This window comes from Podarcis erhardii (genome assembly GCF_964252035.2).
Source record: "Podarcis erhardii genome assembly, chromosome: 9".
In the NCBI taxonomy this organism is placed as follows: Eukaryota; Metazoa; Chordata; class Lepidosauria; order Squamata; family Lacertidae; genus Podarcis; species Podarcis erhardii.
The window spans coordinates 55,822,808-55,843,793 of record NC_138512.1 but is presented as its reverse complement, the minus strand read 5'-3'; the positions used below and the strand labels follow the sequence as shown (position 1 = coordinate 55,843,793).

Here is a 20,986-nt window from a genome sequence, read left to right as displayed (position 1 = left end):
AATGGATTAAGAATGGGTCCCCAAATGCATGTTTGGGTTAAAAGTCAGTCCTGGGTCAGAAAAGGTTGAAGATACCTGGTTTAGAGGAAACCATAAATTGGAAGAAGTAACCAGTATGTGCAAGAAGAGAAGGGGAGGGGAGGAAAAGCTCAAACGGACAGCATATTCAACATATTTCCAGTCCTCCAGACAGTGATCTGAGCAGACAACTGAGCCACTTTTGTCCCAAAATAAGTGTCAGAAAATAGGCTAAGTGATGAATCTGAGTGAAGAGTTCTGTAGGTGTCCTGTTCCCTGCCTATCTCTATTCTTGTCCACCCTGTATGTTACAATAATTCTACTCTGGAAGCAGTAGTAAGTCTTCTGGTCCTGAGAACTGAGTTGCAATTCCAAAAGACTGTCATCAGTTATTGCCATAAGATTGGCGAGTTATAAAAGGCAAGTCAACTGAATGTTGCATGCTGCTCATCTTGCAGTGCTCTTCACTCTGGGGCAGGGTGGCAGCAGATGGTGACATATTCTTTTATAGATATTTAATTATTGTTTTAATTATATATCTATTCCTTCCCTGGGACCTTTGGGGAAGGGCAAGTTACAAATTCTACAAATAAATTGAGCAAACCTTATTATAAAAGATGGTGTAACTTAGGCTGACCTAAGTTAGCCAAACTCCATTCAGGAGCATTTGGGAGGAGCTACTGTTGACTGAGCATGCAGGTGAGTGTGGGCCCAATTGTTAAGGATCAGGCCCTGGATCACATTGCTGAGCTGAATAGGATTTGGAATAGGTGTCTCTTTTTGCCTCCTTTCGCCTTTGCCACACTTCCAGAACACCTCTTTTGGGGACTAACTTCAACATAAGTTCCACTAGCTGAGGCCTGGCTGAGCCAGGGTGAGGGAATTACACTAACATAGCCCTGGCTGAGTTCAAGATCCGTTGAATCCAAATTTTCTCATCCTGGAAGAGCTTTGGCTTGGATTTGGCTGATAATGATCTAAATTAGAGCCCTCTGGAAGCTGCCCTAATTTGTATCCAAGATTGGCTGTCACCAGCTACACAATCAAAGTAAAAATGGCTTTTTCACTTAACAGCATAAATTGTTGCAACTCTGTGTGTGGAGAGTTGGAAAGATTTGACATTTCTGCTATTGATCTAGAAAGCAGAGGAGAAGGGCATTAGAGAGATTGCTGTGTTGTACAGAGAAAAATAAATGCAAATTTTATATATATATATATCTATTCAAATATCTCTTTAGTTTCGTATTTTTTCCACCTGTGCACATAAAAACAAGAACATTCCTTTTTAATATTTCTTTTTCTTTTTCATGCACCACTTTTCTGTTACCCTAATACTCCAAGTAGTAATACTCAATTTTTTAAAGCTAGATTTTTTTCTTGCTAGGAATACTTGGTTTACAAACTGCTACAGGGGGAAAGCTTGCATGCCTGTTTATAAAGAGCACTATAAACTTAGCCTAGGCTTTTGAATCAAATGTGGTTTTTTATTATTTAAAAACTGCCTCTTTTAAAACAAAATATATTGGCTGTTGTTGTGGAACAAGCTTTCCTAGAAAACACATTTGTAGTACACTTATTTAAAGCAAGTTTCCACATCACTTTGTATAAAGAATTGTTCGTCACAATAACTATGATCTTATGTTAAGAGTGTGTGTGTGAGAGAGAGAGAGAGAGAGAAAGAGAGAGAAAGAGAGAGAAGAAAACTGCAGCCAGTTTCAGAGCTGTAACAAATATACCAATCCAAATCCAAACGAGTCTTTAAAAATACAGCTTTACAGGGCAAAACTACACTGAATGCTTCATGGATGTTCTGAGAAGAGAAAAGTCAAGTTTTGATGGCATTTGAAACCAACCCCCTCCCCTTCTGATGACATAACCTCACTCAATTCTCTCTGAGCGGTCAGCACAGACTTCCTGAGTTCCTATTGGTGTGCCCTGCATCAGCAGACATCAGAAGACAAATATTACTGGATGGACCATTACAAGGGAAGTAACTGTCATTTACTGCTGATAGCCTAAAGCTGACAGTCTGTACAAATGAAAGAAAAAGTGGGGTGTTGTTGCTTGCTCAGTGGTTTACTTGGTTTCCTTTTTTAAAAAAAGAAAAACAAACTAATTCTACAGTCACCGACCAATTTTTGATACTTCTGTAGCTGTTTTGTCTGAATAGCAGCTTCCAAATCTATTTTACAGACCCTTTCAACTAGGATGGTGTTAAGTTTATTGTGTGCAAACTCTGTGTAACTCATCTTTTGCAAGAAGTGCAATCGGATCAACTGCATGGCTGAACTTTTGGGTATAATTATATGCCTCCTTAGAGAAGACGGTTGTTCTGCACAGGAGTTTGCTCTGCTGAATGTTTAATTAAAGACTGCAAAGGAAAAATCTGAGGTGTCCTGTATACTTGTGCTAGCAACCCCAAAACATAATTCCAAGTGTGCCTAAAGGACCTCCATTGAAGAAGCCCTTCTTGAATCCCACCATACTGGATAGCTATCAGACCATCTCCAACATCCCATTTTTGGGCAAGGTACGAGAGTGTGTGGTGGCATCTCAGCTCCAAGAGTTTCTGGAGCAGATGGATTATCTAGATCAGCGTTTTGCAAACTTGGGTCTTCAGCTGTTTTTGTACTACAATTCCATCATCCCTGACCACTGCTTCTGCCAGATAGAGATGATGGGAATTGTAGTCCAAAAACAGCTGGGGACCCAAGTTTGGGAAACCCTGATCTAGATCAATTTCAATCTGGTTTCAGGCCTGTTTATGGGACAGAGATGGCTGTGATCATCTTGGTGGTTGACCTAAGCCAGGAACTGGACAGGGGGTTCTGTTCCATCCCCCATGCTATTTACCGTTTACATGAAACTGCTGGGAAAGGCTATCCAGAGTTCCAGGGTTCTGCATGCTCCTTTTCTCCTTTCCACCTAAATCCAAGGAAGCTGTCTCAGTTCTAAACTGGTGTCTATCATCAGTAATGGCCTGGATGAGGGTGAACAAGCTGAAACTTAATCCAGACAACCCAGGCCAGTCAGAAGGCGCAACAGGGAATAGAGATTCGGCCTCCCTCTGAAAACACAGATTGGGTGTGCTTCTGCACTCAGCCCTGAGTATGGATGCACAGGTCTCTTCTCAACAAGATTTTGGGAACTGACTGCTTTTAATGGAAAGGCTAGTGCTGTGTTGCATTATTGTAATTATTTGTCTGGTTTTAAGAGATTTTAGATAAGTATATAGTTTTAATTCTATAAATATTGAAGGGTTGTTTTTTCTATGTTTTTGGCCATTCTTGTTTTTATCTGTAAGCCACCTTGAATCCTATTAGGGGAAAAGGTGGGGTATAAATATATGATAATGGTGATCATCATGGTGATGGTGGTGCTTATGTTTATGACCTTATACCAGGTCAACTAAAGAGTGTCAAAAACATGGAGTAGGAAGTGTGAGCTAGTGCAGTATTGACAAGTTGCTGGATTTACTTTGTCAGCCAATTACTCGCCCATTTCTCAATACTCACTCTGCAATGCTAGCCAATTATGTCTGTGCAGCAACCAGGTGTTGTGAAAAGAAAAAGTAGATAAGCTCATTGGCTGCACGTTTGAAATCTGAGAAAGGAGGAGCTGCAACAAGTGGGGAAAAGGACAGACCATGAGATAGCACTGAATACGAGCCTCCGCAGGTGGACAGGTGCTCCTTTCCCCTTCTCACAACCAGCGCCATTCCACCTTTCTGAATTGATAGCAACAGGTGCTGGCATTCCTGCTGGATCAGGACAATGGCCCATCTAGTCCAGCATCCTGTTCTCACAGTGGCTGCTAAGATGGCTGTGGGAAACCAGGGAGCAGAAACACGAGCACAGGAGCATTCTCCCCTCCCATGGTTTCCAGCAACTGGTATTTGGAAGCATTGCTGCCTCCAACTGTGGAGACAGAGCATAGCCATCACGGCTAGTAGCCATTGAAAGCCCTCTCCTCCATGAATTTGTCTAGTCCTCTTCTAAAGCCATCCAAGTTGGTGGCCATCACTGCCTCCTGGGGGAGCATGTTCCATAGATAATACAGTGGACCCTCCGGATACGAATTATATTCATTCCAGGGATCCGTCCACAACCCGTAAAGTTCGTAGGCAGAGGTGCCATTTCTGTGCATGTGCACGGTGCACAGAGCGCTTCTGCACATGCACGCATGGCAAAACCTGGAAGTATACACTTCCAGGTTTGCCGCGTTCATAACCCGAAAGTTACATATCCAGAGTGGTATGTAACTAAAGGGTCCACTGTACATTAAAAATCCCCACCCCACCCCAAGAAAACAGTTTGATTTGCTCCACTCAGGTCCTAAAGCTTTGACCACAAGGCAATGGCAGCAGTTTGGAATCTATCCACCCAACTATCTATTTATCTATCTATTTATCTTTATGGAGGCGAAAACAACACTACCCATAGACAAGACAGAGGAAGGTGTCAGTAGGTGTGGAGAAGCCGCAGGGATCGCAGATCCAAAAGAGGAAAATAAGACTCGGCTAGCTTAATATGCATGGCATGATGAATGACTCCTGGTAACACACTCCAGCTTCCACATGAGGCAACCAACTGCCTCACTCTGCCTAATGGTAGGGACAGCCCTGCAGATGCTGCCCATTTTTTAAAGCATAATCACACTATTGCACACAATTCCATTTCGCATAGGTAGAAAACCAGGCGCGGGGAGGGGAAGAATTGGAATATTCTGGAAGAGGACATGGAACCCTAAACAGGAGCACTCCACACTGCAAAGCTTTGTGTCAGATCTCATGTGTATAAACCTCACTGGGATCACAGGCATGTCATTTTCAGAAGGGAGACTATAAACAAAATACTGGTAAATAGGATTATGTTCTGGTGCTGTTGTTTTTCAAAACGCATTTGGGAATGTTCCACATTTTTGAAAAGGCTGTGTGTTTGAGCTCATTTCTATCCTCTGACTCCACTGAACATCATCAATAGGAGCTACTTCCAATTGGTAAAATAAGATTAGTATTTTTTATGTATCTACAGTGATACCTCAGGTTAAGTACTTAATTCGCTCCAGAGGTCCGTTCTTAACCTGAAACTGTTCTTAACCTGAAGCACCACTTTAGCTAATGGGGCCTCCCGCTGCCACCGTGCCGCCAGAGCACGATTTCTGTTCTCATCCTGAAGCAAAGTTCTTAACCCTAGGTACTATTTCAGGGTTAGCGGAGTGTGTAACCTGAAGCGTATGTAACCTGAGGTACCACTGTATGTATGTTGGGGAAAAACAATTCTTACCTTCATCCCAGGGTGGATTGCAAAAGAAAATTCAATTGTGAAAATAGATAACACCATTACAATTATAAAACAGGTATAGCCTTCATTCCCATGGGAGGCAGTGATGGCCAATAATGTGGGTGACTTTGATATAAAAAGGTAAAGGTAAAGGTACCCCTGCCCTTACGGGCCAGTCTTGCCAGACTCTAGGGTTGTGCGCTCATCTCACTCTATAGGCCGGGAGCCAGCGCTGTCCGCAGACACTTCCAGGTCATGTGGCCAGCGTGACAAGCTGCATCTGGCGAGCCAGCGCAGCACACGGAACGCCGTTTACCTTCCCGCTGGTAAGCGGTCCCTATTTATCTACTTGCACCCAGAGGTGCTTTCGAACTGCAAGGTTGGCAGGCGCTGGGACCGGACGACGGGAGTGCACCCCGCCGCGGGCATTTGAACCGCCGACCATGCGATCGGCAAGTCCTAGACGCTGAGGCTTTACCCACAGCGCCACCCGCTTCCCGACTTTGATATAGGATCAGACAAATTCATAGGACCGGGATATCAATGGCCACGATACAATAGCTATGCTCTGCTGTCACAGTTGGAGACAGCAATGCTTCTGAACCCCAGTTGCTAGAAATCATGGTAGAGGACAGTGTTCTTGTGCTCGGGTCCTGCTTGCTGGTTTCCCTCAGGCAACGGGTTGTCCACTGTGAGAACAAGATGCTAGACTACAAGGGCCATTGGCCTGATCCAGCAGGCTCTTCTTATGCTCTTATGAAGTCTACCTGAAACTTTGGATTAATTTCAAAACTTGACCTCAATAAGATCAATAGCGTGTTATGGAATGTTTGACTCCATCAAACATTTTGTAACACACTACTGACCTTATTGAGGTCATCTTTTGAAATTAGTCCAGAAATTGTTTGATTGATCTTATTGAACCTCTACTTAAACAGGATTAATGGTATGCTAACATACTTGTGTTGGTTGTACAATGGTAGTATGCAATCCACTGTGGCTTTAAAGTAGCTTCCATTTGTTGCTGAATAGCCAGGGAGGGAGCCTGAAATTGCAAGATAGTTCCCTTCCCTGTTCCTCACCCACAAATCCCTATGCAGATGCTGACAAGACTGACAGCTGGTTATTATTTTGACAATGACAATGGAGAGGACTTCGCAACATGGTGATTGGACTGGGAATCTGATGGCTCTGTAAGATTTGGCTCCGTAGAGCGAGGGGAAGAGCGAGAGGGTGACATGCCTCCCCCAAAAAACACAAGAGGAGCATTGGGGTGTCTCAGGGTTCTATAGACTCACTGATGGCCCACAGATTGACTCTCTAGAAACTATTTTACTTCTGGTAAAGTACTTTGGGATTTACTCTGATGATGTCAAAATTAACAGATTTACAACTATGTACTTAAAAGGCATTTGCTGGCTAAAAATCAAGATCAAAAGAAGAGGACAAGATTATTCACTGTGAACACTGACTAAAATAAATTTAATAACATTGATTTACTATAGTAGATACTCTTCACTGATTGTTAATATCAGGAGACTTTAAAAACAGCTACTGCGCAGTGTTGAGAGACAGAAAAGGGAACATCAGAGAGCCCCAACACCACTGTCTTAAACCTTCAACTTATGGTTGTCCCACTCGCTGGATCATCACCTTGTCATCCACAGTCACTTATGGACCCATTGTTAAAACCGTATTTATGGAAGACAATCTTACTTGGCAATGAGTGATTGCCAAAGAAGAAGAAGACTTATGATTGTGGAAAGGAAAGTTTTTAGTAATTCAAATCTATTTAATATTACTATGTTGGATTTTATAATTATTTTGATGTGAATGGATGCAAAGATTTGAACATATAATTGTTAAAAACTGATATTTGTGAGCAATGTGGGAGACGGGGAGGGGTTAGGTTTGAAAAATAGTCTTCCTCTACTGAGTCTATGACCTTGACCAGGGGTCAGCAAACTTTTTCAGCAGGGGGTTGGTCCACTGTCCCTCAGACCTTGGGGGGGGGGGCAGACTATATTTTGAAGAGAAATAAAATGAATGATTTTCGCCCACCTGTAAAGAGGCCTGAAGATGCTTCGCTTTACCTGTCCCAGTTATCATCCCAATAGCCGCAGTTGGGCTTCCCAGCCAGCCAGACACCATGGCGGGTAGGAGGCTGCGTTGGCCGGCGAAGACAGAAGCTGAAGCCCTGGCAGAGGAGCCGTGGATGGAGGTTGGGGAACCGGGGCATCGCCAGAGCTTTTACCCATCACCTGCTGCTGAGAGGCACCACGGAGAAGATGACAGAGCTGCCCCCCAAGTAGCAAGCAGCAGCCACGGCCAACGCAACGACCTGCCTGAATGCCATGGGAGGAATGAAGGAAGGAGGTGACGAAGAAAGTGTGTGAGGAAGCAGCACAAAAAAGGGGTGCAGAGAAGGAAGGAAGGGCGGACTGAGGGAGAGGGAGGAGCAGCAGGAGGAAAATGCCTCAGCAGCCGGCAGCTGGCGTCACACGCCCCCTTCACAGTGTCGCCCTGCTGAGGCGGGCAGGCAGGTGAGCCAACTCCTGCCATTGACAGCACCCGGCGTGGTACAAGATTGCTCCATCCCTGAGGAGAAAAGTGCCACCATGTGAGGGAGAGGGAGGGAGAGGGAGAGGGAAAGAATGCGCGCAGTGGCGATCCACGCGGCAATTCCTGGACCGTCCGCGGGCCAGATCTACGGTAGAAGGCAATTGGGCCTGATTCAGCCTGTGGCCCTTAGTTTGCCGACCCATGACCTTCACAAAGGACTGATAAAACTAAAAATAATATACGCCATGGTGGGAAAGAACTTTGTGTTTTGGAATTAAACTCTATAGGGGTAGCTGAGGAAAGGGGAGAGAACTGGTCCCCCCTCACTCTAAACAGGAAATGGCAAAAGGAAAATGTTCACTGTTAAAACTAACTAGCCAGGCCGCAAGGCAAGAGAATTTAAAATATGAAGTGTCTGATTATTAGAGCAGGGTAGTGATCCTGTTAAATTCAGGAGGCTCATGTGTAAATCTCTCTCAGCTATGAATGGGTGACCATGGACCAGTCATTATTTCTCTGCCTAACTGGGTTGTTGTGAGCTCAAAGTGTTTGTCCAGGGAGAATTGTACATACTACCCTGAGCTCCTTGGAGTAAAGTCATGATAAAATGTGGATCAGCTGTTGTAAGTTTGGTTTGGGGAAAGGCAATTCTTGCAAAGGTCCCATAGACTGGAATATCTTTGCACTGCATGAGGATTTGCAAGAAACGGGTGTCTAGTGCCAGGGATCTGTGGGCATTGGGCTGCAAGGAGGAGGAAGAAGGCAACAGAATATTGCAAGGGCATTAAGGCTCATGTAAAACTGGTCCTGCCATCCAGTCCTCATCAGCTCTGCCCCCTGCCACACTTGCTTTGGGAGTTAGAAGAGGGAAGCATTCTCTACATGCTATGGATTTTGAACCCAGCACAATCAGCTTTTCACACCATGGGGAGAGGCTAAATGCCTATAGCAACCTCATCTCCTGAGAGCCCCCCCCCCATGATGCATGGATGGCAATAATAGCTTTCCTGTACAATCCTACCTCTCACCTTGCATACATAAATTTCATTAATTTCAATAGTGCTCATCTCCCAGCAAACATGCCTAGAATTCCAACCCCTTGCTAATAATGCAATCTTTCTTTTTTACTGCGGGGTGGTGGTGGAAGTGGAAACTGGATGTCTTGAAAATAAGCAGTCCCTAGAAATGTAGGAAACATTTGCATGCAGAAAGTTCCGGGTTCGATCCCTGGAATCTCCAGGTAGGGCTGGAAAAGACCCATCCAAAACCTGGGCGAAACCTTTCTGCAGTACTAAGTGTAAACACCACTGAGGTAGATGGACCAGTTTCCTGCGCACCCTCCTCAATCTTTTCAGTATTTTCAAGGAATTTAGTAAACATCTCCCGAGTCTCGGTTCCATTCCATTTTCTACCCCATCCTAAAGCATTATGAAATGAAGCTTAAGGGTTTGCTTCACTGGGGCCCTTTAACACAGTACGCAAAGTCACACATTTGATATAGACTTGCAGCTGATCTAATACCTGAAACTGGAAGGAATCAGTGTAAAAGCACTAAGTTCCCCCATGAGGCAAAACAGTGAGAGCTTGCTATTACTGAGATCCCAGCAGGTAAACTTCTGCAGCGAATTAAGATACCCAAGGGATTTCATAATGAGGGTTGTGGTTTCTTCTTTATTAATACACAACACCACATTCTGCATTTTCCCTGTTCGCAGAGAGTTCCAGAAACAATAAGAAATTAATCCTCTTTGAGGTAAGCGTTATTCTCATGTTACAGCTGGAGAAACAGAGGCAGTTGTATGATCCCTACAAGGTCACTCAAAAAAGATGCACATCAGAGCCTAGTTGAGAATACAGATTTATACAACGGTACCTTGGTTCTCGAACGGTTTGGCTCCCGAACAAATTGGCTCCTGAACGCCGCAAATCTGGAAGTAAGTGTTCCGGTTTGCAAACGTTTTTTGGAAGCTGAACATCTGACGCGGCTTCAACTTGAGTGCAGGTAGCTCCTGCAGTCAATCGGAAGCCATGCTTTGGTTTTCAAACCATTTCGGGAATCAAATGGACTCCCAGAACAGATTAAATTCGACAACCAAGGTACCACTGTAAATCAAAGTGTCCCTGTAGTTGACTTATTTATTTTATAAAACTGATACTGTACACCACTTTATTGTAAAAATAACCTCAAAGCTACTTACAAAAAGAGTTTACCTGCTGAGTCACTTTTGTACTGAATAATAGTTCTACATTAATAATCTTGGAATGCAACATGTATTGCCCAATCATTGTAATACTCTAAAGTAATCTACTTCATTTAGCTTAACAAATATTTGGTAGTTGATTTTTTTTTTAAATAGTGTGACCTAGCTATTAAAAATAATTGCTTAGTATTAGAACCAGAGGCATACCTAGGGTTCCTTGGCAAGGAACTGTATCAGAGTCCCTCCCCTCCCCCCCCAAAAAAAAATCAAGCACAACAGCGACACCAGAAATTGCTACATGTTACAGAACCCAAGTACTTGAAGAGTCCAGGGTAAGGACAAAGTGAGGAGGAGGAGGGAGGGGAAGCATGCCTTTGTGCTACAGTGCAAGAAGGAAAGGAAGCTTCTCCTACATTTTATCTCACCACGATGCCGCACACATACGGTATATTTCACACTCCATAGTATCCCACAGTCTACCTTCACACTCACACTCGCTAGATCATCACCTTGTCGTGGTGAGTGAGCTTGAACGTTCCTATGACCCTTGTGAGTGAAGCCGCCAGGAGTATCGTACTCCCAGCAGGGTCACCCAAGACGGTAAGGTCAAAGGGGAGAAGCTAGATAAAGAATGACCCAAGAAGTCCTCAATGGAAGAACAGGCGGATGATAACAAGCGGTATGTTACAACGGCTGTGAAGGCAGATGAAGGCTGCAGCAGAAAAGAATCTACCGGTCGTCGTGATACTTATGCCATTGAAATAGAGCCTTACTGCGAAGACCGTGCGTTGGTCAGCGTGCACTGATCTACACAAATAAAACAAATTCATGCACAGGCGTCTTCCAAAAACCCATCCCAAGTGGACTCACTGTTAAAACTGTGTTTATGGAAGACAACCTGACTCGGCAAAGAAGAAGTAGACAACACACAGAAGATGAAGACACTGCCTTGCCATTTCTCCTACCACTCAGCTCTCAGCTCTTGCCTAAACTTACCACCTTACACAGGTAATTAAAGACACATTTCGGGCAGCTGGTTTTCCCAATCCTTAGATATGCCTCTGATTAGAAGTACGTACCATGTTGCAAATCAATATCAATAATATTTACTATGAAACACATACCGTAAGTAGTTGAAAGATACCTGGTGTAATTCTTTAACTGAACCTGCACACACCTTGAGTTTGACTAGTACACCTAAGGAAATGTCTGGGAAGCTAAAGCACAAGCTCATTACAATGTAAACAATCACTAAAGATTAGCAGCAAATATCATCTGACAATAAGCATCAGTATCACATATAATTATTGCACAAGTTTGAAATGTTTCATTTCCCCCTTTAGTGAGCAGTGTGAAGCTCAACATACCGTATTTTTTGCACCATAACACTCACTTTTTTCCTCCTAGAAAGTAAGGGGAAATGTCTGTGTGTGTTATGGAGCGAATGCCTGCGGGTGGTGGTGGGGATCTGCTGCAGTCGTGAGCAGAGGATCCATGGTTCCCCTTCCTTCCCTCCTCCGTGGTTACAAAGCATGGATCCACATGGATCCTCAGGATTTTTGCATTGGGCTACTCCAAACTCACTGTCAGATCACATGTCTGTGGCCACAGCATGAACCACAAAAATTATATATCCACTATTTCGTTTAGAATATTTTTTTTCTTGTTTTCCTCCTCTAAAAGCTACGTGCATGTTATGGTCTGGTGCGTGTTATAGAGCGAAAAATACGGTATATTGCTCCCAGCCCTACAAAGCTCCAAGAAACTTACCAGAGGCAACAGAAACTATCTTTTTCAAAACCAGACAATTTCCAACCTTTCAAGGCTACCCTTCCTCATAGGAGACAGAAGAAGCATCCACACATGACTTGTTTTGTGTTACTTTCCAATAAATTTCAAAGGTCACACAGAAAATTCTGAAGATTCACCTAACAGAGTACAGGTTTGTTTGGCAAAGTGAGTAAAAAATGAGAGTTGGGTATTGATACTTGTCCAGCTCTCAGCCATTCTCCTACTATTAGTGAAAAGTGGATAAAATGCTTACTATAGATATAGGAGAAAGACATCTGGACAAAATTTTGTGTGTAAATCAGTGATGGGGGTAATAATTTATCCCTTCCCTTGCTGGTGCAACAGATAAAAAAGCAGAGATGGGTTGAACAGGATAGCTCATTGCAAACAATGAGGCAAAGTACTATAGAAGACTATAGAGAGGCCATAAACTAGAATACATAGAATCATAGAAATGTAGTGTTGGAAGGGACCCTGAGGGTCATCTAGTCCAGTGATGACTACTTGAAAGAGTGAGATACAAAGCAGATGTCGAAAATAAGATACAGACTGGAGCATAGGTGTGCTAGCAATGATATGTGGGGTACAGAAGATAAACAACAGACTGCAAGGTGGCACGCTACCTGGGGAACATGTATGAAGCTGCCAACAGACACAAGCTGAAGAAGTAAAAGATAGTGGGTGACAAAAGTGGGAGGTGACACAGTGGCATCCAGAAAAGAGAGGGAAAGGACATGGATGGAGTTGTGGAGAAGGGCCTGAGAGCATAAACTGAGCTAAATTCCATCTGTTTTCAGTAGCTAACAGTAAGGTGGTACATTGATGCCATTTCTATAAAGGTGTTTCTGTTGAAAGAGAAGTGCCTCAAATCTATTTGACGATTTGATCACCCCATTTTTTTCTTCAGTTAGGCTTTCAGTGTCAGTAGAAGAACCAGATTTTTAATTCAGCTTAGAGTTCCTAATGTGAGGCCCATTTTGGGAAAGTGATGTGCCCTGGCACAAAGATTTGTATACAGTGGTACCTCGGGTTACATACGCTTCAGGTTACAGACTCCGCTAACCCAGAAATAGTGCTTCAGGTTAAGAACTTTGCTTCAGGGTGAGAACAGAAATCGTGCTCTGGCGGCGCGGCAGCAGCAGGAGGCTCCATTAGCTAAAGTGGTGCTTCAGGTTAAGAACAGTTTCAGGTTAAGAACGGACCTCCGGAACGAATTAAGTACTTAACCCGAGGTACCACTATATGGTGAAACTGTTTTTTCCTTCCTGTCTCCAAGCTGGTCAAGTCTTTATGAATGTACAAAACATGCCTTCTCTGCACCAGCTATGGACTTGAGTCTTTCAAGGGGTATACTATTCCATCTAAAACAGGATATACTCTATATCCCAAGTCCCAGTTCAGCTCTCCTATTAACCAGAAAGATTTTTTGACTGATAGTATCAAAGACCAGGACTACACTCCCCCTAACCAGAGGGTGGGGGAACCTGTGATCCTCCAGATGTTGTTGGACTTCAGTTCTCATCAGCCCCAGCCAGCATCGTCAATGGTCAGAGATTACAGGAGTTACAATCCAGCCACATCTGGAGAACCACAGGTTCCCCACCCCTGCCCTAGTCAATTTCCAGTGAAGGTCACCCACCAAGTCAGTTCCCAGTGAAGGTCACCCACCAAGGTGACCAAGGCAGTTTCAGTTCCAAAATCAGTCCTCAACTCAGATTACAAATGATCCCAATAATCAGTTTTGACCAAGGAAGCCTGGAGATGAGTCATTGCCACTCATTGGAGCAATTTGCTATGAAATGAAAAAATGAGAGACTGGCTTAGAATTGTCTAAAGTAGCAAGGTCCACTGAGGTCTTACTACTGCTTGCTTTAAAGTAGATGGTGCTGTACCTTCTGCAAAAGGTAAGATTTAACCAATCTTGCCATCTTGCTCCGCTAGTGGCTTTCACCAGCCAGGATGGACAAGGTCAACAATAACAGGTTTGGTCTCAAAGCTCCAAGCAACTTGTCCACATCCACAGGTTGAAGAAACTGAAATGTGTCAATCAGAATATGTCAAGCTGGTATCAAGGGCACATACATTGCTCATGATTTAAATACAGAGTGAAGTTGAAGCGGATATGGGCAACTTTATCAGCAAAGTGTTGGGTTTTTAAAAATAATTGCTCAAAGCGGGTTTTCAAAAGTTCGTTAGCTCCAGATGAAATAAGGTCCTAACCACTGGAAAAAGCTCTGCTGGCTGGCACTGAACTGATGCGATGGTAGCAGAGAATTCAGATTTCTTTGCTGCCATCATAACTATAGAGTAGTCTCTAAAATGATCTAAAGCTTGTGTTTGATGTATCAAAAATCTTCATCCAATTATTATTATTATTATTATTATTATTATTATTATTATTAATGTATTTATGTCCTGCCTTTCTACAAAAGTACACAAGGCAGCATAGGCAAAAATCAATGTCATACCAGCACAATCCCAAAGGTTACCTGGAATACAAATCAAACTACCATCACCCTACGCCAGGGGTCTGCAACCCGCGGCTCCGGAGCCGCATGTGGCTCTTTTACACCTTGGCCGCGGCTCCGGGGCAGATAGTAGCGAGGGGAGGAGGCACATTGTGCGCGCCGACACTCCCCACTGTGGCAGGCGCTGTACTGGCTGTGAAGGCGCATGGGGGCGGTGCGTGCGTTAATCACGCACCGTCCTGACGTCACCTTCCCACCCGCCCGCTACATTGTAAGGGGCATGTACGCTGGTCACTGCATTGAAAGGGGGCATGTACGCTGGTCACTGTTTTGAAGGGGAGTGAAGAACACACACACACAAAAAGGTAACTTGTTAATTTAACGTTTATTTCTATGAGGAGGAGTAATTCTGAGGGGTCAAACAAAGAAATAATAAAAAAGTGACAAAAAAGTTATTTTTATAATGACGAGTTTTGCGGCTCCCAGTTGTTTTTTCTTCGGAAACGGGTCCAAGTGGCTCTTTTTGTCTTAAAGGTTGCAGACCCCTGCCCTACGCCATCTTCAGTCATTTCAGTAAACCAAAGAGCAGGAGCACTTGCAGGCAGGAGAGGGTGCTTGAGGTATTAGGAATGAAGCCCCAGCCACAACTTCATCCTCCAGAGCAGTCAGGAATCCATCAGTGTCTGCAGACAGACCATTTTAATTGGCCCTTCACCCCTGCAGAGGTTCGGCATCTCAGGAAGCCTAGATGCTACCAGTTATGGATAATTAATTACAATTAAGTGTAATTGTCATCCCCAGATCACCACCATCCTATCCCAGATGGACCACATCAAACATGTGTGACATCACATGATCAACTGAGACAGGCCCATGGTGGTCAAGGAGGGCATGAAATTCTGAGCTGCTACAGATGAGGGGGGCTCAGGATGTGAAACCAGTACCACCCCCACCAGGGAAACTTTTGGGGAAACAGAGGATATAAGAATTCATTTTAAAATTCAAAAAAATTAAAGGAGGGATATGAATGTTCTAAAGACATTAAAATTTAGATCTCTCAGTATAATACTGTCACAGTCTTCAGTACAGCCATCAAGAAAGAGCTTGCAATATGATGTGCTAAAGGTCCTCAGTGCCCCCCACCAGTTTACTGTTAAAAGAGCATTTTTAAGGTCAATGAATTACTTCCTATATTTTCTATCCTTTCAAACTTCTGAGAAGAGCTGTTTGTACAGGTTTTGATAGATGGCTTTTCCCTATTTTTTCCAAGATTTTTTATGCTTGTACTTTTGTTATTATTGCATTCATATTGTTTGCTGCCCTGGGAACTTTTGAGTGTGTTGAAGATATGTGATATAAATTTAATGAATAAATTTATTGTGGAAGAACCCTCTAGCAATAGACAGTGGGAAAAGGAGATGCACCCTCCTTTCTCAGCTTTTTTTTAGTGAGCAGTGCTGCTGAAGAAAAGTAATGGAGCAAAGAAATCTAAGAACCAGGGGTTTTTGCAGGGTTGGGGGTGAGAGGAGAACGTATAGAAGTGTACACCAACATTTGCCATCCTAGTGTCCTCCAGATAGACTACAACTCCCATCATGTTGAAGCCTCATTCATGCCATGCATTTAAAGCACTATGGTAACATTTATTCCCCAAAGAATTCTGGGAACTGTAGTTTGTTAAGGGTGCTGAGAGTTGTTTGGAGACCCATATTTCCCTCCCACAGCTAGTTCCCAGAGTGGTTTTTACAATAAGTCAATCTTCACATGGAGCACTGGGAACTCCTTGTGAGGGGAGAAGGCAGTTTTGTGAGGGGAGAAGGCATCTCCTAACAACTGAGTACTGTTGACAAACTACAGCTCCCAGAATACTTTGGGGGGACTTGTGCTTTTTTAGCGCAGTATTATAGCGCTTTAAATGTATGGATAACTCAGTTGGTTAGAGCAGGGTGCTGATAATGCCAAGGTTGCAGGTTCAATCCCTGTCAGGGACAGCTGCATATTCCTGCATTGCAGGGGGGTTGGACTACATGATCCTCAGGGTCCCTTCCAACTCTATGATTCTATGAATTTGGCCTGGGACTGATGGGAGCTGTAGTCCAAAACATATGGAGGGCACCAGGTTGGCAAAGGCTGCCACACTACTTGAAAGTGAGAGGGCCACAGTTCACGCAACAAATGTTTGCTGGCTAAAAGAAGTACAAAAGTTGGCTAAAAGTCAAAAGTTTGCACAGAGTAGATGAGGACAGGGGGAGAGACAGGGAGAATATTTAAGCTGCCAGACAAAGAGTATCTCTTTTTTTTTGGCATGTGCCCTTTGACAGCGGTTTGACCTGCAGCAATCATCAGGTGATCACGTCTGGCTCTCTCCCCCGCCGCCCCCAAGTCTCACCTGATGACTGCTGCAGGTCAAACCGCCGTGAAATGGGGCCAAGAATGAAACATGCAAACAGACAAATCTAGACATTTGGCGACCTCGTCTGAGAAGAGTTCCAAATCGATCGTCTAGCAGATCTGTGCCAGGTGTGGAAAGGAGCATCGTAGCGAGCCGCGCACTTGCCTGCATGCCAACCTGATCAGCACACAGACTGGTCACCTCACTACAGCAGGGATGACTACCTCGTGGCACCGTTGTGCAACGGTGCCCTCGTTGGCTCTTGGAGGGCCCAGACACTTCACCCCACCGATCTGCTGACCTCCCTCATGTAGCTGCTGCAGTTCAGGTGAGGACAGGCGAATGCTGCGTGACGACCGAGAGAAAGAGAGAGGGGTGGAGAGATTTTGCACGCGGGGCGCGCCAGGGCGAATCTGCTACCTGGCAAGCGCGCTCGCTGCTCGCCAGCTGCAGGCTTGCCAAAGCAGCAGGCCCGGCCTACTTAAGGAAGGAAGAAGGGGCGGAGCGGGATGGCAGATTTAAACCTGAGAGCGTGAACTGGCTAGGGGCAGGCACGTGTTTGTGTCTGGAAGGATGGCGGCTCCCCGCAGGTCGCAGCGGCAGAAGCAGGCCAGGAGGACAAGAGGACAAGAGGAGACATACACACACGATCAGCTCCATCCTTCTCCCTCCATGCAGGGAAAAGGGGTTGCCTTCTCCACCCATCTCTTTCCAAAGCGAAATTTCTAAGACAACAGATGCCAGGGCTCAACCTAACCCGGCCCCTCCCCTCCCACGGTGTGCCGGCGGCCTGGGTCACTCCGTGGGAGCGCGCTCTGCTCATGCGCGGAGGAACTGGCCACTCTCCGACTTGATTTGCATGGTCCCGGCGTTTCAAAAATAGGTTCAGGGACCGAGCCCGGGTTCAAAATCAAGCCCTGTCCGCGCAGCGGCTCCCATGGCGTCACCTCATTTCCCCTCTCCGTCTCCCCACTGATTCGCCCACAACGGCATGTGCTTGTTTGAGGAAAGGCGCGCGCGCATACACACACAGTCTCGCTGGCCGGCTCAGGCTAGATCCGGGGGGTGCTATGAGCCTCTGTCTGGAAAGCTTCCCCCCTCCATTTTCCTCCCTCCGATGCGGACCATCATCCTCAAAATGGGAAAAAAGGATGCATTTTTCAGTCCTCTTGGGGTGGCACGTCAAAGTTTACTTAGAGAAGGTTGTCAGGATCAAAGGCACTTTTAAGCCAAGGACATTGTATCCGAGACTTTTATTGTAGCAAGAGATCTCGATGGAGATCAGATTTGGGATCGCGGCAGCAGGGAGGGAGAAACCGCCATAAAATTTAAAAAAAGCACCTGACGAGTCTAGCCTAAAGTCTAGCTGTGAGCAGAAACTCCCTCCTACGGCAGAGTCAGAGAAGATGCAGGCCACTTCGTCAGCGGGAAATGCGTATAATTTTACATTTGCCCCTCTCACCTTCTTACTATTGCTTTACCTGAATGCTGAATGTGACCAACCTTACTACTTCTCGGCTCCCAAGTTCCCAGCCCCTCCCTGCCTTCCAGGCAACCGGCGGCAGGAAGAGGAACCCCTCCTCTCATCATCCTCTCCAAACCCATCCATAGAAATCTACCCCGCGCTTAGATGCACGGCTATAACGCGAAGGCAAAAGTGATCCCAGCCCCACCGAGAGATGCTGGGAGCGGGGGCTTCTTTATCAGTAACGAAGCGAGGAGGCTTTTTTTATTTTTGCATGGATCGAAACAAGCCTGTATTCACCTCCTACACACATACAAAAGGGGGTGGGGGGAGAGGAAACATGCATGGTGAGGGGTGGGGGGAGGTAAAGGACCCCGAGTAAAATTAGGAGTCACAACAGAAGAGAGGGTGCGAATTAAAGACGCATGGGGCGCAGTGGGTGAAACAGAGCGAGGGCCTAATGCAAAACGGTGGTGCTGGAGAAGCAGATGGTTTCTAAGGACGAGGAACAATGTGGGAGATGTGCTCTATTATATAATATATCTATATACAGTATAGGCATCCAAATAAACAACAGGACAACAGGAACACTGTCTTCCCCAGAAGACAGTGGTGTTCTTGTTCCAGCCTGGGAGGGTTCCCAACACTAGACCCATTCACGGAAAGCGTTACCTACACGCGCGCGCGCGCGCCCCGGACGCACAGAGGCGTCTTGGGCACGTTGGGCGATCTGCATTCTCTCCCCTCCGCCACCGCTCGCCCCGCTCCCTCCCTCCTTCGCTTGTAATCCTTGCCACGGCAGGAGGGAGGGAGCGAGAGCATCACCCGGAGACGCACACGCTTTGCTCCCAGCCAGAGAGCACCGGCTCGCCCGGAGCTGCCGCCGCCGCCGCCGCCGCCGCCACCATCATCACTCACCAGTTCTCTTGCATCCATTGAATCGCTTCATTCTCGTTGAACTGCTTCTCGAATTCGTATTCTTGCAGAGTCAACACTGACATGTTCATTGGAACGATCTTGGAGGGGAGGCTTCCTTACGCCTGGCTGACAATACAAGGTCTGCGAAATGCCCCCCTTTCCCCCCCGCTCAGCGTCTCGTCAGGTATCCCCACCACACGGCCTCATCCACCACCTTCTCCTTTTCTTCTTCGCCCCTCTTTCTCTCTCTCAGCTATATCCTTGTTGTAGCATTGCTTTTATCCTCTTCCTATAACCTCCTCTCGTGTCTGGAGATCTCTCCTCCTCTCCGCTTCTGCAATCCACCCTGGGCGGAAAGGGAGCCGCGGCGGTCTTAGTGCCCAACCCTCGTTCAGAGCCTCCCCAAGTCCATTCATTCCTGTTGGCTTTCCTAACTAGGCAAGCTTCCAAGTGTGGGTAGAAAAGAAACGGGTGGAGGGGCGGTGAGGCGGGGCTTGCAGCAGTGCGAAGGTTTTGCTTTCTTAACCATGCTGAGTGACACATGCAGGCGATTCCCATGCTTCCATACCGTGAAGGACCTTTTCTGCTCAGTTTGCACATCAGATAACACCTTCAGCCTGGCCTTCAAACCTTGGCAGCAACACACTTTTAAGGGATGTGTTTTAAACTTGTCTTTCCTCTCCAAGCCTTCCTTGATTCCTATCATTCCCATAACTTGATTAAAATGTTGATTGTGGGACACCTTCAGGAGAAAAAAAAGGCTAAGGAGTAAACCCTAAGTCCCTAAGATAATTGGATGACACCTTGTTTGCCCTCCTTCCAGCAACTCCTGCAGCCAAGCTGGTGACAAACATATTACTCTTCTTTCCTTTGGACCACATCAGTGAGGCTGAGAGGGGAGTCTTGTTGTCTGGGCAGCCCAGGACCTCCACGCACACTGCTCAGGCTTGCACCCCAGGGAGGTCATTTCAGTGCTGCTAACACAGCAGTTCATCTTCACCCCTGGAGGTGCACTCCACTGTTTCTTGAGATGGGCGGATGCCAACAAGTAAGAATGCACCAGTGCTAGGAAGAACCAATTGAGCAAGATCTATTTGGAGAACAGTTTTGAGTAAGAGTCTCTGCGGAATATCTTCCTTCAGTGTCACTGGCATTGTTACAGGTGCCACATAATGCTCCTGGCCAGGGCAGGCCAACTCTTGAGGCAAGGTGAGGCAACTGCCTCAGGCGGCAGGATCCACAGGGGCAGCAGATCCAGCCTCCAGGTAATGTTTTGCCCACAGCTGCTACTGCAGTGGCAGTGACAGCAGCGACACGCTCCTTAGAGGCCTGATCTGCCCCCTCCTCAGCAGGCCCCCCTCTATAGGGGCCTCTCAGCCAATGGGAGGCATTTCTGGTCTCCTCCCACCCTTAGCGGTCTCCTGGATTCTGCATCCACCTTTTCCCCTCCCATTCCTTCAACCATCAGCTGGGGTTCATTTTATCCCCCCCTCCCTTGTTCCCAGTGTAGATCTTTATCCCCAGCTTGATCTTGTTGTGTAGATCTTTACTCAACCCTCCTTCCCTGGTGAGGTGGCCATTTTGTGGTTTGCCTCATGTGTCAAAATGTCTTGTGCTGGCCCTGCTCATGGCATTCGTAAAGAAAATATTTTAACGTGGAGGCACCCATACTTTGGAGCACCCTGCTTATTCACATCAGGCAGGTACATTCTGGTGACTGTTACAAAAAAAATTCTCTTTAGGCAAGTCTATCCAGACATGTGGTTATGCTGAGATGTATTTTAATCTCATTTTTAGCAAAACCAACAACAACAAACCACATTCTTTTTGAAGGTTTTTAATTGTTGCTTTTAACTGTGTTTTACTGATAATTTCATTGTTTTATTCTT

The 20,986-nt window shown here is 45.7% G+C and overlaps 1 protein-coding gene across 1 annotated transcript in view; it reads right to left on the bottom strand.

Moving 5' to 3' along the window:
* The window catches only part of ELOVL6 (ELOVL fatty acid elongase 6), a 77,948-nt gene extending 58,514 nt beyond the window's left edge, over nucleotides 1-19,434 (bottom strand). The window contains exon 1 of the mRNA XM_081877333.1: nucleotides 19,098-19,434. Coding sequence (XP_081733459.1) covers nucleotides 19,098-19,186 — 89 coding nt within the window. The 5' untranslated portion in view covers nucleotides 19,187-19,434. The remainder of the gene's footprint in view (nucleotides 1-19,097) is intronic.
* Between the last annotated feature and the right edge of the window lie 1,552 nt (nucleotides 19,435-20,986).